This window comes from Eptesicus fuscus, chromosome 19 (genome assembly GCF_027574615.1).
Source record: "Eptesicus fuscus isolate TK198812 chromosome 19, DD_ASM_mEF_20220401, whole genome shotgun sequence".
Taxonomy (NCBI): Eukaryota; Metazoa; Chordata; class Mammalia; order Chiroptera; family Vespertilionidae; genus Eptesicus; species Eptesicus fuscus.
Genome location: NC_072491.1, coordinates 35,198,814 through 35,215,641, shown reverse-complemented (window position 1 = coordinate 35,215,641; position 16,828 = coordinate 35,198,814). Strand labels below are relative to the sequence as shown.

At 43.4% G+C, this 16,828-nt stretch overlaps 1 protein-coding gene across 2 annotated transcripts in view; it reads left to right on the top strand.

Moving 5' to 3' along the window:
- The first annotated feature begins 550 nt into the window (after positions 1–550).
- The window catches only part of LOC103294001 (cytochrome P450 7B1), a 158,289-nt gene continuing 142,011 nt past the window's right edge, over positions 551–16,828 (top strand). For both annotated transcript variants that reach the window (XR_008554592.1, XM_028158805.2), the window contains exon 1: positions 551–663. Coding sequence is in view for 1 of the 2 variants with exons in the window: in XM_028158805.2 (XP_028014606.2) it covers positions 551–663 (113 nt within the window). In the remaining variant the exon portion in view is untranslated. The remainder of the gene's footprint in view (positions 664–16,828) is intronic.

The following is a 16,828-nucleotide window of genomic DNA, read 5'->3' as shown; positions in this document are numbered from 1 at the left end:
CCGGCGCGGGGCCGGGCGCTCTGCAGGTCTCTGCCGCCCGCCGGCCGGGCGCTGGGGCCCTAAGTGATACCCTAAGTGGGGCCAGAGCGTGGCGGGCACAGTCCCACCCTCTTCAGGGGCAAGTAGAGTCCCTCCAGAGGGGACGGGGAACCCACGCCGCACTCACTCCCAACTCGGAACAACCCCCCCCCCCCCCTTCCCCCGCGCCTTAAGAGGCAGACTCACGGGAAATCCCAACCCCTTCCCCCTCTTGGCTCCGCTTCCCGCCCCGTTTTCCAGGAGACGGTCTGGGAGCAGGGCGGTGCGCGTGGGTGGGGGTTGCGCGGGGGAGGGGAGTCGGGAACTTCAGGACCCAGGCTCCGGGGGCCCCGCCGTGACATTCCGGGCAGCGCCGAGGGCAGGCAGGCAGGCAGCCGCTCGGGCCGGACCGAGGGGGCGCAGCCCAGCAACCGCGCGGGCTGCAGAGCCGCCGCCGCGCCGCTCGGAGAGAGTTAAGCAGCTCACCCGCCGCGGCCGCGCGAACCGGACGGCGGAGGACGTGACGGCGGGCATGGGCCGCTTCCCGCTGGAGCCCTGGCTGCAGCCGCTCCTCAGCCCCGCGGGCCTGGCCCTGGCCGCGGCCCTGCTGCTCCTGGTCCTGTGCCTGCGCGGCCGGCGCACCAGGTAGGCGCCCCGCGACCTCCCCGCGCGGCCCCGCGGCCCGGGCCACGCATGCGCCCTGGGCCCCGGGGACTGCGCGCCACTCCGGTGGCCAAGACAGTCCCCTCCGCGGTTTAGGGGGCAGATAGTCAACACTTATGGGGGGCACCGACGTCTTGGGGGATCCTGGGTAATGACAAAGGCTTTCTATGTCTCTCTCCTGCACGTACGCATACCTAGGAAAGCGTCGGGACCGAACTGGATGTGCCGTGCGTGCAGGTTGTAAGGAGCCCTGGGCTTGTGTGACACATGATGCGTCACGCTTGGCTCCCAGACACATTCCGGTGCTTTGTTACAGCCTGTTGATGCTTTGGGCCTAGAACCCATAGATCATTTAGGAAGGGAGGTTTTCTTACATTTCATTCCGTGGAAAGTGGCATGTTTTAGGAAAGTGCATGGTATGAAGAGTAATAACTCCGGGTGCCTCTCTGTGCCTGTTTACCTCACTGCACCTCGTCTGGGGAAAAAAAAAATAATAGTACCTCCTGGGATTTTTGTGAGTACTAAATGAGTTTGCAGTGTGAGTTTTATGCATTTGCTCTATTATTTTTGTTAGAACAAAACAAACCCCAGAAGTGGGTCGCTTCTTTATGTGATAGGAAATGTGGACGTAGATCAGAAGTTCAAAGTAAAAGTATTCATTTTTGAAATCATCCTACTTTCCCTTTTTACCGGGTTATTTTCCTTTTCTACCAGGTTCTTCATAGCTTTTGGAAAACAAGCAGGCGTGTTTTACAGGATAGTAATAACTACTCTGTGATTTAGATATCATACACACCCACATTCACACACATTATGTGTATGTGTATGTAAGTATAGGTACACACACACTTATTTGTATCTGTATATGTACAACTATATATCCTATATAATAAAAGGCTAATATACAAATTGACTGAACAGCAGAACGACTGGTCGCTATGATGTGCACTGACCACCAGGGGGCAGACACTCAACACAGGAGCTGCCCCCTGGTGGTAAGTGTACTCCTACAGGGGAAGCGCTGCTCAGCCAGAAGCCGGGCTCATGGCTGGAGAGCAGCACTAAGGATGTCCGACTGACGCCAGTGGGGAGCGGACCTAAGACATCAGTCGGACATCCCCCAAGGGCTCCCAGATTGCGAGAGGGTGCAGGCCAGGCTGAGGGACCCCCCGAGTGCACGAATTCATGCATTGGGCCTCTAGTATAGGTATATATGTCTGTGTAATCTAGGTTACTTCTCAGTTGTTTTGGGGAAATAGGGTAAAGACTTTTATACCCACAGCCACTTTGGAAAGTTGCCACTTTTCCAAAGTAATTGTACTATTCCTTACATTTCCATCAGTGCTATATGTGAGTTCCAGTTGTTGCACATCCTCACTCATATTTAATGTGGCCATTCTATTGGTTATAAGCGCTATCTTTCTAGATTCTGGACTTCATTATCCTCCCCTGAAGAGTGCTGGATTTTGTTTTAGTGTGCAGATACCTTTTTGGTTATCTTGATAGGGCTACGTTCCTTTTGGTGGCTCTTGCCTTCTCCAGTTTCTAAAGGCCACCAGAATTTAAATCTCTTTTTCATATGCTGACACTCTTGCCTCTTTCTTATAAGGACCCGTGGGATTACATTGAACCAATCCATATAATCTAGGATAATCTTTCCATCTCTAGGTCCTTAATTTAGTCATATCTGCAAAGTTCTTTTTGCTACATAAGGTAACGTATTCACAGGTTTGGGGATTAAGACATAGACATCTTTAAGGGATATTCTTCCTGCTATAGTACGTCCACCAACCTCCAAAGGTTTGTTATGTCCATCTTACATGCAACATATATTCACCCCATCCCAACAGCCACAAAAGTCACGAAGGTCTCAAACAATGAAACTGAATATCCAAGTTCACACTGTTTACAAATGTTGCTTTCCATATAACTTCAGGGCACAACACAGCTAAGCTTTCTGCAATCGTATGACAGGGATTTCTTTTTTCCAGTTTCCAATAACATGCTCCTCATTTCATATGGGCCCTTATCAGAAGTGCCTTTGATGTTAATATTTCTACTTACAGTCTATGACAATGTAGGTATTCTTTAAGATGATATATCTGTTCTTTACCATACTCGTCACTTCTGAGTCCTCACTAGGGGAGTTGTTAACATTCATATTTGTACTTACCATCTGTTCAAGGCAATCTAGGGTTTTTCTGTTGTCCTCCTCAGAATTCTCCCAGCATCTGCTCATTGCCGAATTCCCAAGCCACTTCTACACTTTAAGGTATTCGGCACTTCCAGGTACCAAAATGTGTATGAGTTTCCTATTGCTGCTGTAACAAATAGCCACACGTTTAGTGGCTATCAGAGTCCTACCAGGCTAATGTCAGAGTGTCAGAAGGCCTCAGACCCTTCTGGAGGCTGTAAGAGAAAACTCTAGATTTTGAGAACACAACTGAACTTGTGCTAGATGAACGAAGTCTTTAACTAGAAAAAGACCTCAAAGATTGAGCCCTGAAGAGGATCTCACCAAGTGACATTTTTCAGGCTGCCTCAGAGAGAACCCCTTCCTCAGCAGGAGATTCAAAGGGTCCAGGAACTCTGTGACCACTGACCGGTTTGAGTATCTAGTTAAGGAAGATGACAATAACAGCTATCTCACAAAGCAGACGTGAGAAGCAAAGTGCATGAGAAATGGGAAGACATTTTGTAAAGTGTGAAGTCACTTAGGAGACAGTTGGTCCTGGGAATGGTGGGTGCGGGGTGAAGGGGGTCAATAGGGGGAAAAAAAGAGCACATCAGTAATACTTTCAACAATAAAGACGAAAAGAAAGAAGGCAGTTGCATGATAAGGTTTCTTTGGCACTTCCCAGAGACCCTTCTTCTCCTAGTTGCTGGTTTCCTTTCCTCTTTCATCTTGTTCCCCCAACATATCTAACTCCACACCCCAAAATGCTGTAATTAGGTAAGAAATAAGATTTAAATGCTGTTAAGATAAATTTTAATCAAAGTAAAAATTCAGTGATTTTTTTAAAATTGTAAGATGTCAAGGTTATGTTGATAACGAGTTGTTTTGAAGCGTTGATTTGTTGACATCACTGTATCACATAAATCGATTATTTTCTCTTTGTAATTACTTAAGTACTTTCAGACATGACCCCTGGTGCTGAAGGTCCCTCACATTGTTACTACTGCCTAGAGAATGAGAAGAGCTAGGATGCCATCATTAGTGGATCTTTTTCCTTTTGTCCTCTTTTCTCATACCACCATTAGGAAAAGGATGTGGGCAGCTGAAAGCCAAGTCATTTTCTGCTAAAGGGTATGCTGAATTTAACAGGTGGACAATAGGAGGTGATAGGGAGATTCTTTAACCAAGGCACATCTGCGGCTCTTGATTGAAGGACTAAGCAGTTACTGCATACTTCTCCTTATTAAGCTGCAGAGTTTGGGTTGGTCTTGTTACCATTTGAGACAGATTTCAGACTTGCTTCAATGTGTTATTTTGTAACTTGAAAAAAAAAAAGTTCTTGAACATCCAGAACATTCCTGTTGTGTTGTTCTGGGAACATGTGAGCTCTGAAAAACAAACACTTGGCTGTTTATTTTGTGGGTCATTTAAAATGACCATTTAATGCTTCATGAGATGGTCAGAACTGCTAATATCATCAGCATTGAGGATGGGTCAATGCTGTAATCATATTCGGCTGATAAATCCTGGTTTTCCCTTTACAATTATCAAATATTTGCATAAGAGAAATCAATTCAGAATCTGTGCTGGATCAGCCTAAATCTCTTACCTCCATCAGAATAAAATCTTGGGAGTGTTTACCTTAGTAATACAGGGCCATTAGTGTATGTAAAGCCATCGGTGGCTCAGTGTTCCTCAACAATAAACCTTCTTGTAGAAGGCAGTGTAGTGTAAGACAACAAGCATGGCTAGAAGCCAAAATGGACCCAGATCCAAAATCCAGCTCCCCCCATTATGATGTTGACTTTTGAGAGGAAGATAAGAGAAGATCAAAATTATAAGACAGAAATACTTAATGTCCACAGCTGAAAGCCTTTTTAAAAAACAGGGTTTATTGCAGACTTGGAGAAACAGGGACCAGAATATAATCTCTACAGTAATATTCATGGTTAATTATGTAGTTCAGACTCTAAGCGCCAGAAGACCGGTGGCTAGAGAAACAAATGCTGCAAGATGCAGCCTTGAAATAGGGTTCACCTAGGAATTACTACGTAAGATTTCAATTTGTAAAACACAAACATTTATATTACAGCCTTCTTTATTAATATGAAGAGTTGTTTCTCTCATATTCTATGTATGATGCTCAGCTCTGGGGTCCCTGATGGATGGGAGTTGATAGAGCCTGGGGATACTGAGAGAATAAATAAAAGGCAGGGTTTCTTGGACCATCAAGGAGCAGGTTCAGGGGTGTGAAGTGTAAACCACCAGCAGCATGGGTAGGTGGAGAGGACAGCATGTCCACCATCCTGGAGTTGATGGCGCTCTATCACAGGTCAAGTTTGGGGAAGAACGATGAAAGTTGTTTTGAAAGAATTTGCATTGGCTACAGATAAGGTGGGCAGAATAAGGTGAAGTGAGCACAGTTCTAGGATAGGGGCACGATCCAGAAGGAAGATGTGTTTGCTCTTTGGATTAGTTGTAGGCAACAGTCTAGAAAGTTCATGGGAAAGCAAGAAGCGGAGGCTCCTGGGGTGGGTGGCACCTGACCTTTCTCTTGTAGACAACCTGTAGTAACCACCAGGAAGTTAATTTAAAGTTTCATCATATACTCAGGAGTGTGAGCAGTCTTTTGTTGGTTTTGCCCTGTAGGTGTTATCTGATTAACTCCTTCCTCTTCCTTCCATCCTCTGGGCTGCTGTAATTTAATTAAGGGCAGGCTCAGGTGCTTAGATGTTTTGCATATATCATCTCATTTACTCTTTATTGTGGTTGTTGAGATAGTTATAATTAAGCTATTTTTCAGAAGAGACTAACACAATAAGAGATTGCCTAATTTACCTCAGGTTGCAGAGCTCTTGGGAGTAGAATAGTTTTTATCCCAGGTCCATTATAGCTGTGGTAGAATACAGCTCCCTTAATCTTGCAGTTGTTCACACCGTAATGCCCAAACCTGTGACTTAATACCAATAAGCTATGACTATGTTGGGTTACGTGGCAAAGAGGATTATAGTTGCAGAGGGCAGGAAGGTTGCTAATCAGCTAACCTTAGAATGTGAGATTATCCTTAACTATTCTTGTGGGCTCAGTGTAGTCACAAATTAAAACTGGGAGAGGACAGGAGAGGGGATCAATCAACCACTGCAGGCTTTGGGGATGGATTAAAGAGTCCAAAAGCCAAAAAATGGGCAGCCTCTTGAAGCTGGAAAGACAAGAAAATAGATTCCCTTCAAGAGCCTCCAAAAAGGAACCTAGCCCTGCGAACACCTTGATTTTAGCCAAGGGAGGCTCATTTTGAACTTCTGGCCTACAGAACCATCCTAACATATAAAAACCCTGGGTCGTAATGACCAGTAACAACAGAGGCTTGACCAACTGGAAGTCAGTCCTGCAGTCAGTGGTGGGTTGCTGTGGCAACCCAGTGCTGACTGCTTCTGCTGCAGGTGCGGTGCCCCTACACTGACTGCTGAGGGGGCTGTGAATCAGGGCCAGAGAGAGGCCTGAAGAGAGAAATAGGGGCTGATCTGTTGCCTCTGTGGCAGCTTTTGATCAGCACTTGCCTCTCTCTTTCTCTCCCAGTCTTGCCAGCAGCTTCGCCTCCATTTCTATCCAGGCCTCCACCAGGGCTGCTGAGCAGCCCCGCCTTTCTGATCAGGCCCCATAGATAGGCCCAGAGACACTGACTGGCATAGAAACTGACCAATCAGAACCAAATATGGGTGAAGTGTGAGGAACCAATGGCTGCCTAGGAGGCAGAGCTTTTAACTGACTGGCATAGAAACTGACCAATCAGAACCAAATTGGCTGGCAGAGGAGGGCAGTTGGGGTCGAGATCAGGCCTGCAGGGGAGGGCATTTGGGGGCAAGATCAGGCTGCCAGGGGAGGGCCGATGGGGGCAAGATCAGGCCGACAGGGGAGGGCATTTGGGGGCAACCAGGCCAGCAAGGGGAGGGCAGTTAGGGACGAGATCAGGCTGGCAGGGGAGGGCAGTTGGGGGCAAGATTAGGCTGGCAGGGGAGGGCAGTTAGGGGCAATCAGGCAGGCAGGCAGAGGGGTTAGGGGCAATCAGGCAGGCAGGCAGAGGCAGTTAGGGGTGATCAGGCAGGCAGGCAGATGAGTGGTTAGGAGCCAGCGGTCCCAGATTGCGAGAGGGTTGTCCGACTGCCTGTTTAGGCCCCATTGGGCCTAAACCGGCAGTCAGACATCTCCCAAGGGGTCCCTGATTGGAGAGGGTGCAGGTTGGGCTGAGGGAACCCCCCTCAGGGCATGAATTTTGTGCACTGGGCCATGAGTAAGATAATAAATTTGTATTGGTTAAGCCACACATTTGTGGTAATTTGTTACAGAGGCCATAGAAAGCTAACACAATGGCTATATCCCCCATGCTCTCTGTATTAAACTATACTGCCTCTTGTAAGAAGAGGCAAAGAGTGGGAAAGACTGGGACTTAGATGACTTTGCTGATTGCCCATGACAAGCAGGATGGAGAGTAAATATTTCTAAATACTCAGTGCCTTCGTCCCTATGTCAATATGTAATAATTTGAGAGTTTTTGGTCCCAAGCTTCACAGTTTATCACGGGCTATGCATCAGTGTCTCTCTTTCTTATCCCTCAATTCATGAGTAAGTTTTGAATGGTTGTGATGTACCTAATGACTCCATGAATCTTTATGAAAAGAAGGCATAGGCTGTAGGCCTTGTGATCCACATGTGATTTGGTCAGGAAACTTTTTATTTTCCAGTCTTGGTGCATTCCTCCTTCCTGCTGCCCATGGACTGGAGCGAGAACTGAGGATGACTCTGAGGATTTAAAAAAAAAATTACTATTATTTTATTTTTATTTTTCAATTGCAGTTTACTGTCAATATTATTTCGCTTTGGTTTCAGGTGTTCAGCCTAGTGGTTAGACAATCATATACTTTACAAAATGGTCCCTCTAATGTTTTCCAGACTCTAGGATTTGAAGAGATCTAGGGAAATGGGATGCTGTACTTCACTGATTTTCCCCAAAATAGTAGAGCAGAAAGAACCATCAGCTAGAGAGGAAAGATTAACAGCTTCTTGTAGGAGAATATTTTTGTACTTTATCCAAAGTAAAATCCCACTGAAACGACTTCAGGTTACTGTTCTGTGAAAGGCAAAGGACAAAATTATAGAAAGTACCTTGCCGAATGAGAGAAGGTGACATCTATTATATCATGCAATTTTATAGCTACAGTGCTCATTTTTATGGCTTTGGCATTTTTTTTTTTTCAACACAGGGGTATTTGGGATAGGATCTTTTTTTTCCCTAGGAAAGTAGAAAGCATTAATTAAGTCTATAATTGGGTAATACAAAAATTAATAGGAATTTTAATAAAGGTGCAACCATAACAGGATTTAAATCCTTTGTCATTTCTCTTCATAACTTTATCCTAAATAGTTGGTAGTAATGAAGAGGGAATTTTAGAGCTTTCCTTTAGTTTTAGCACCTAGCACAATACTAGACTCTGAGTAGGTCCCAGTGAATATTTGTTATAAGAGAGAAGGATGAATGAATGAGTAAACTGCTTAGTGCAGTAATTGTTACCTACTTCCAATATGATATTGTAGAGTTGTAGATATCGATATCAAAATATTCAAACTTCAAATAAAAAGGATAAATCAAATGTCACCCAAATCAAGTTTTCTGCTGTTTTAATTAAAAAGTAAAAATTTTATAAGGAAGTGCTTACCTATCATGAATATTTAAAATGGAGAACATATTGGTGCAACAATTATTCTTTAGTGTACACCTCACTGAAAAACATAGCAGTCGGAGTGCAGTCAATTCCTAAAATTCCTGCTTCTGAAAATTCAGAGTTTAAAAATATGTATTGTTAACTTTCAGGTCTAGACCCTAGGTTTGTGTAACTGTACTCATGATTCCCCTCCCTGGTGTAGGTGGACGCCACTTTATTTAACAGGTCAGAGCTCCTTTGTGCAAGGGCTCAGCCTGGTTTGCGTTAATCACATAGGATCACACACATTTTGATCTTTACACACTTTCAACAAATAATGGTAGGATGATTTCTCATAAATATTAAAGAGATCACGTTTTCTGTTTGAAAATCAGAGTTTCCCTGGTGAAAGCATTGCTTTATTTTAGAACTATGAACACCCAAACTACTTTATCCCAGGAAGACAAGTGGCTTGTTGTTCAGTATATCCAGTGAGAATTTAGTGTCCTGATATAGTACTTCAGCGGTGCTGTCCTTTTGGGGCAGGATGTGGAGGGATTAACATCTTTGGAAGATGGACAGTTACCACTTTAGGTTTAGCTACTCCAACATTCTGGACTCTTTTATGTATTTTTGTGTATTGAGTCAATACTAGCATAGAATTGCTTTTGACTTGTTATAATGACAGCCAATATTTCTGAGCACTTCCAATGTGCCTACTAGACATAGAGGCAAGTACTTTATATTACTACTAGAGGCCCGGTGCACGAAATTCACCGTGGTGTCCCTCAGCCTAGCCTGCACCCTCTCCAATCTGGCACCCCTTGAAGGATGTCCGACTGCCCGTTTAGGCCCCATCCCTGGGATTGGGCCTAAACGGGCAGTCGGACATCCCTCTCACAATCCAGGACTGCTGGCTCCCAACTGTCCTCCCCTGCAGGCCGGGTCCCCCCCAACTGCCCTCCCCTGCAGGTCTGGTCCCTCCCAAACTGTCCTCCCTTGCAGGCCTGGTCCCCACCAACTGCCCTCCTCTGCTTGGCCTGGTCTCCCCCAACTGCCCTCCTCTGCTGGCCCAGTCACCCCTAACAGCCCTCCCTGCTGGCCTGATCGCCCACAACTGCCCTCCCCTGCAGGCCAGGTCCCCCAAACTGTCCTCCCCTGCAGGCATGCCCCCCCAACTGCCCTCCCCTGCAGTCCTGCTCCCCCCCAACTGCCCTCCTCTGCTGACCTTGTCTCCCCCAACTGCCCTCCCCTGCAGGCCTGGTCCCCCCCAACTGCCCTACCCTGCAGGTCTGGTCCCCCTCAACTGTCCTCTCCTACAGGCCTGGGTCCCCCCAACTATCCTCCCCTGCAGGCCTGCCCCCCCAACTGCCCTCCCCTGCAGTCCTGGTTCCCCCCAACTGCCCTCCGTTGCTGACCTGGTCTCTCCCAACTGCCCTCCTCTGCCGGCCTGATCACCCCTACCTGCCCTCCCTGCTTGCCTGATTGCCTGCAACTGCCCTCCCCTTCAGGCCTGGTCCCCCACAACTGCCTTCCCCTGCAGGCCTGGTCCCCCCCAACTGCCCTCCTCTGCTGGCCTGGTCACCCCCAAGTACCCTCCTCTGCTGGCCTGGTCACCCCCAACTTCCCACAACTGCCCTCCCCTGCAGTCCCTCTTGTGGTGGCCATCTTGTGGTGGCCATCTTGTGTGCACATGGGGGCAGCCATCTTTGACCACATGGGGACGGCCATCTTGTGTCTTGGTGTGATGGTCAATTTGCATATTACTCTTTTATTAGATAGGATTACATGGAATTTACTGAATCCTCCTTCATAACAACTTTCCTAATTTTATAGAGGTAAAAAGTAAGTCTTATTTAAATAATGTTCTCAAAAATCATAAAACTAGAATATAATGCAGTTAGGGTTCAAATGTAGTGTTTAACTTCAAGTCCAAACATTTAATACTGTTTTTTTTTTTCTTTTTTGATTCTTTTTCAGTTTTCTCACAATAATGTTCTGACTTTGCATTTACTTGTTACTAAAAATAAAAGTCTTAAGATCTAATACAACGTTTAAGCATTTCTAGTAGAAATTGAACCAAGTTATGACTATATGCATTTGGACTTTAAAAGGATACATTGTCTGAAAAAAGCAGGCATGAATAGCGTGCCATCTTCCTCTGACACTAGGTTGTACGAAAATCATATTTAATGGACAATGTGAGAAAATACCTCTTTTTCTCGATCCCATTTACTGGCTTCTGCACCCACTCACTTAATGGCTCAGCAGAGGATTTGAGGTTATTGTGGACCCATTTTATTCAGATGCAATGGAAAATAGCCTCCTTTTTTTGACAAACATATTTAATATATACAACTTGATGAGTCTGGAGATAAGTATACATCAGTGAAACCATCACCAAAATCTATACCCCAACTACATTTATCACCTGCAAAAGTTTCCTCCCATCTTCTTTATTCATGATAATGATGATGACGAATACTTAACATAATATCAACCTTCTTAGCCAATTTTTAAAATATACAATACAGTATTACTATAGGTACTATGCTGTACAGCAGGTATCTGGGATTTATTTATCTTCTATAATTGAAACTTTGTAGCCTTTGATGAATATCTCCCTGTTTCACCTTCCCCCTAGCCTCTGTTAACATATTTTTTTCTGAGTTTGATTATTTTAGTTAGATTTTTCGTGTAAGTGGTATCATGTACTATTTGACCTCCTGTGTCTGGCATAGTTTACTCAGCATATTGTTTTCCAGGTTCATCCATATTGTCGCAAATAGTGAGATTTCTTTTTTAAAGTTGAATAATATTCCATTGAATATACATAACACTTTTTTAAAATCCATTTCTACATTGATGGACATTTAAGTTGCTTCCACATGTCTTAGCTATTGTGAATAATGCTTTAACGAACAGGAGAGTGCAGATAACTCTTTGGGATCCTGATTTCAAATTTTTTTGGGTTTTATACCCAGAAGTGGAGTTGCTGGATCATATGGTAGTTCTATTTTTAATTTTTTGAGGAACTTCCATAATGTTTTCCATAGTGACTGTACCAACTTACATTCCCACCAGTAGTGCTCAAGCATTCCATTTTCTCCACATCCTCACCAACACTTATTTTATTTTTTTATAATACCCATCCTGACAGATGAGAGGTGATATCTTGTGTGTTTTTTTTGGTTTTTTTTTTTTTTTTGCATTTCCCTGATGATTCATTACATTGCAAAGCTTTTCATATACCTGTTGGCCGTTTTATGTCTTTTTTGGAAAATTGTGTATTCACTTCTTCTGCCCATTTTTTTAATTGGGTTATTTGTTTTTTTTTTTAATGATGAGTTGTAGGAGTTCCCTATAGATTTTGGGTATTAATGCTTTATCAGCTATACAGTTTGTAGATATTTTCTCCCATTTCATAGATTGCCTTTTCATTTTGTTGATAGTTTTCTTTGTCGTGCAGAAGTTTTATCGTTTGATATAACCTCACTAGTTTATTTTTGCTTTTGTTGCCTGTACTTTTAGTATCAAATTTAATAAACCATTGTTAGGGAGATTTTCTTCTGTGTTTGTTTTTTTTTTCTCCCAGGGGACTCTGCCTCTTGATACAAAGACTAGTGAACAGGCCGAGAGTCACACCGTAATCTTTCTGGAAACGTGTAAAGTTTGATTTAAAATCACTGTTTTCTAAAGGAAAACCATGTTGAAGCAACCTGGAATCAGAGGGGAAGAATATTGCCACCCTCTAGGAATCCATTAAAGACAGTTTAGTGTGTTTCTCCTTTGAACATTTCTTCCTAAATGTATTATACAAGCTGTCACGCCATCACTGCAGTTCCTGTTGCACATAGAAAACCAGCATTAAATATTGTGTGAGAAAGTGCTACAGACGGTTCAAAGATTACTTGATGTAGCAAAGCACAGTGGTTCCTGATATGTTTCTTGAATGCATTCAGACCTACAGTGAGCTCTTAATCTTGCTGTGGATTTTGAATGACCTTTTTCACATGGACAGAGACTCTCAGCACTGTGTGTAGAATGTGTAACTTGGCTCTTATTTCTTCGCAGGCATACATGCAAGTTCTTTCACTATACATGCAGTGTATGTGTGTGTGAATATATAAATGTGTAAATATATGTGTGTATATATGTGTATAGATTTCAAACTAGTTCTACCCTTTTTGCTTGTCAGTGTGTTGTACCATATGGTATAGAGCATCATGCCAAAAGATAAAAATACTCCTAGAACATATGAAATCACCAGTCAACTACAGAAGGGTAAAGACTTTTGGCCACAGCATTTGTGACTGTGATGCATTTATGGACAGTAGTCCATGGCAGAATACCCCAATTGTAAAAACAGGACATATTTTGAAATCAAAGTGGCTTTTACTTTTTTAAGAGAAGGAATCCAAAAGTACCATCCTTGAACATTTTCTTTTTCTAAAGTAAAGGAATTGATCCAAGTCAGTGTTTTCTTTCTACATGGAAAATCTCCATATTTATACATAAAACTTTCCCATCTTATTTACTCTGCAGAGTTACCATACTGGGAAGCCTTAGAAATGAAGCCTACTCTACTGCAGGTGGGTGGAGTTTCTTAGTTGTAGATAACATGGCCACTACACAGTTTTTCTAATTATTCTGTGGGTGGGCTATCAACCAAAAAAAGAAAGGAATAGAAAATCAAATTCCACAGCGTTCCTAGGGACCATGGGATAAAGCCACAATGACAATGTGAGTCAGGGCTGTTTATTCCCTAAGAATAAAGAGTCTTTGGGTGGTCTACAATATGCCTTACTTGTGCTACTCAGATTTTACTCATTGTAGGTCTCAAGTAGAACTGGGGTCATTTGTGTCACATTGGGTATTGTTTTAAACTAACTAAGTCTACCAAATTTGAGGGGGGGCGGGGCTCAGTAGTTAATTTTCTAAGGACTGAGTATATTTTTATATTATTTTATTGATTTCAGAGAGGAAGGGAGAGGGCGAGAGAGAGAGAGAGAGAGAGAGAGAGAGGGCGAGGGGAAAACATCAATGATGATGAGAGAGAATCATGTGTCAGCTGCCTCCTGCACACCCCCTCCTGGGGATTGAGCCTGCAACCTGGGCATGTGCCCTTGACCAGAATCAAACCTGGAACCTTCCAGTCCACAGGCCGACGCTCTATTCCAGTGATGGGCAACCTTTTGAGCTTGGTGTGTCAAACTTCTCCAAAAAACTGAGCATAACTCGGGTAGGGTGTCACTTTGAGGAAAAAACATTATTTCGCAAATGTTTCATCCTCAGGAGCAGCAAATGTTTCATCCTCGGCATGCGGCCGCCTCAGCGGCCACGTGTCATCAAAAATGGCTACGCGTGTCAGTGCTGACACGCGTGTCATAGGTTCGCCATCACTGCTCTATCCATTGAGCCAAACCAGCTAGGGCAGGACTGAGTATTTTTTACTAGAGAGAGAAATCCTCCTATATAATAAAAGCCTAATATGCAAATTGTCCCCTGAACCGGGAATTTGACTGGGAGTTTGAGCAGGGGGCGGGGCCGGCCCAATAACTGCCCGAGGCCCCTCCCCCCAGCCGGCCCCAACCCCGATCAGCTCTCAACATTCCAGTTGGGGGCGGGGCTGCTGGCCAACCTCCCGTGTCCCCTCCCCCCGGCTGGCCCAGCCTGATAAGCCCCAATTGGGGAGGGCCGGCCGGACCCCACCCATGCATGAATTTGTGCACCAGGCCTCTAGTTAATACATAAAACAGAGTAAGTGCTATTGTCATGAAATTTCTGCGTAATAGTTCTGTAAATAGTACTCAAGTAACTTGACAAATATGCAATCTTAGTTTTTCATCTCTTCACTAATGATTCTTCTTCTTTTGTATTTAACCCTAATTTTTTGTTTAACAAAATGACCCTACCTGAGCTTGTTTTTTACAGGATAGATCTAAAATAGACTAGACTGCATTTTAGCAATGTCCTTCCTCATTTGATGATTTCTGCTTGAATACTGCTATTTTGCAACTGATTTCCTACCTTGAGACTAACATAGATCTCAAAACTGTTCAAGCAAAAGTCTTCGTCCAGAAGCATCTACATATTTTATTGGTTTGTGTGCTTCCCCCTGCCCTTTGTTCACTGGAGATCTACCATAGAGCAATTATTTCAGTCTCAAATACAAAGTTAATAAAATTGGGTAAGTAGGTAAAAATGTTCTTAATTACACTACATTGGAAGATACATGCAAATTGCATTCCACTTTATAGGCAACTGTGATATTTTTAAAGGGCTAGTCTTTCCTTTATAGGAGCCAAAGTGATTGATTCATATCAGTTTCCTTAATCTGCTTTAGTGGGACTAAGGTAACCCAAACCCTCTTTGAAACTCTGCATTTGTCCTCTTAACCCTTTGCACTCACTTGCTTTTTTCTCGATTCCTTTATTCTAATGCTAACCGTGTCGAGCCACACTCGACATCCGAGTGCAAAAGGTTAAAAGAGTCATGTTTGAGAAGAAGTTCTGGCCAAACAGAACCAAAGGCTGGACTTGTGTCTGCTTTGGGACTTTAAAAATTGTTACTCTGTTATAAAAAGGAACACATAAGAGTCTCAAGCACTGCTTATATGATAGGGTAAAAGGGCCTTTTAGTATTTTAAGTTGACTCAAATTTGTAGGACATCTCATGACCTGTGTCACAAATTTAGGATAAACTTAAAATGGATCATTCTTCATTTGTAAATTATTTTGAACAGTGACAGCTTTATAACTATTTATGATATACATAGATGTATTTTCAAATTCACCCCCTTCCATAGAACCCATGATTATTTATAAAAGGAAAAAGAAGGAAGCAACAATCAAGGACATTGTTTCTGTCTATCACAGGATGACTTTGGAAAATGGCTAGGATTTTGAGAGCATGCTTTCCCAGGGTCTCTGAAGCCTTAAGATCAAGAAAGGAGGAGTCCATAGCAGTAAGTGCTCTCTTTTTCCAACTGCTGCTTCCAAGTTTCCATTGGAATGCCGCAGTTACAACCAGGTCAAGGAAATAACTTAGAGGACTTATTCTTATTAAAGGAAAACAGCCAGGGTCATGATATTTGTGAAGAAGGCAATGATGGAACTGATTCCCACAGAGAAATGGCACGATATCGTTTCTCACTAACTCTCTCTGAGACTCATTTTTCTCATAAATAAGAAAGTCAGACTAGATAATCACTTTGGAAATGATATTATTCTATAAGGACAGTGCCATTCTCAAATTAACACCACCAAAATATTTATATTTCTACTATCCAGAAGGTGTGTGTCTTCAAACAGGGCCAAGTCTTTTATTATGATGATTATTCCATTGAAATATTTTTCTTTCAACCTTTTTAGACCCAGTGTAAAAACTCCACCTGACTGGAGTTTTTCTAGCTCTTTCCCAGATAGAATTCACCATCTTCTGCCCTAGCACCTCAGAATTCACATCACCACGTATTATAATTACCAGCCAGTAGACATTGCTCCATGCCATTATGTCAGGAACCAGTATGAGAATCAGAGTCTGCTTTTTATTAATCTCTATATCCTCAGCACCTAGAAAAAAAAAAAAGTCTGATGCATTATAGGTAGTCAATCAGTAAAACATTAATAATTTTATTTTATTTTATTTTATTTTAAAATATATTTTATTGATTTTCTACAGAGAGGAAAGGAGAGGGACAGAGAGCCAGAAACATCGATGAGAGAGAAACATCGACCAGCTGCCTCTTGCACACCCCTTACCGGGGATGTGCCCGCAACCAATGTACATGCCCTTGACCGGAATCGAACCTGGGAACTTTCAGTCCACAGACCGACGCTCTATCCACTGAGCCAAACCGGTTTCGGCAAAACATTAATAATTTTAAAAAGAGCTGGCCTTAAATAAAATCAGTGCTCATCACATTGTGGAAAATAAAGCCTGTGGACAATTTTCTTTGTAGTCATTATTGGTTCATAAAATGCTGGGAAACCTGACACACAGCTGACTGTAAAGAATATGAGTCACGGCTCCCCATGATTCAGAGAGCTAAGCCAGTTGTTGGAAATTCCTGTTGGACCACTTTTCAGCTACATGAGTAGTTTCATGATCCAACATGAAAGGATCACAAGATCCTGAATCCCATAGAGAGTCTGGGGCGATGAGAAACAGCTCATTCCTGAAGACTGAGAATAACACTGTTTCTGGGAATTAGAGAAAAGAGTTGTTTGAATGGGATTGAGTAAGGACATTTGGAAATCTAAGCATGCCTCCA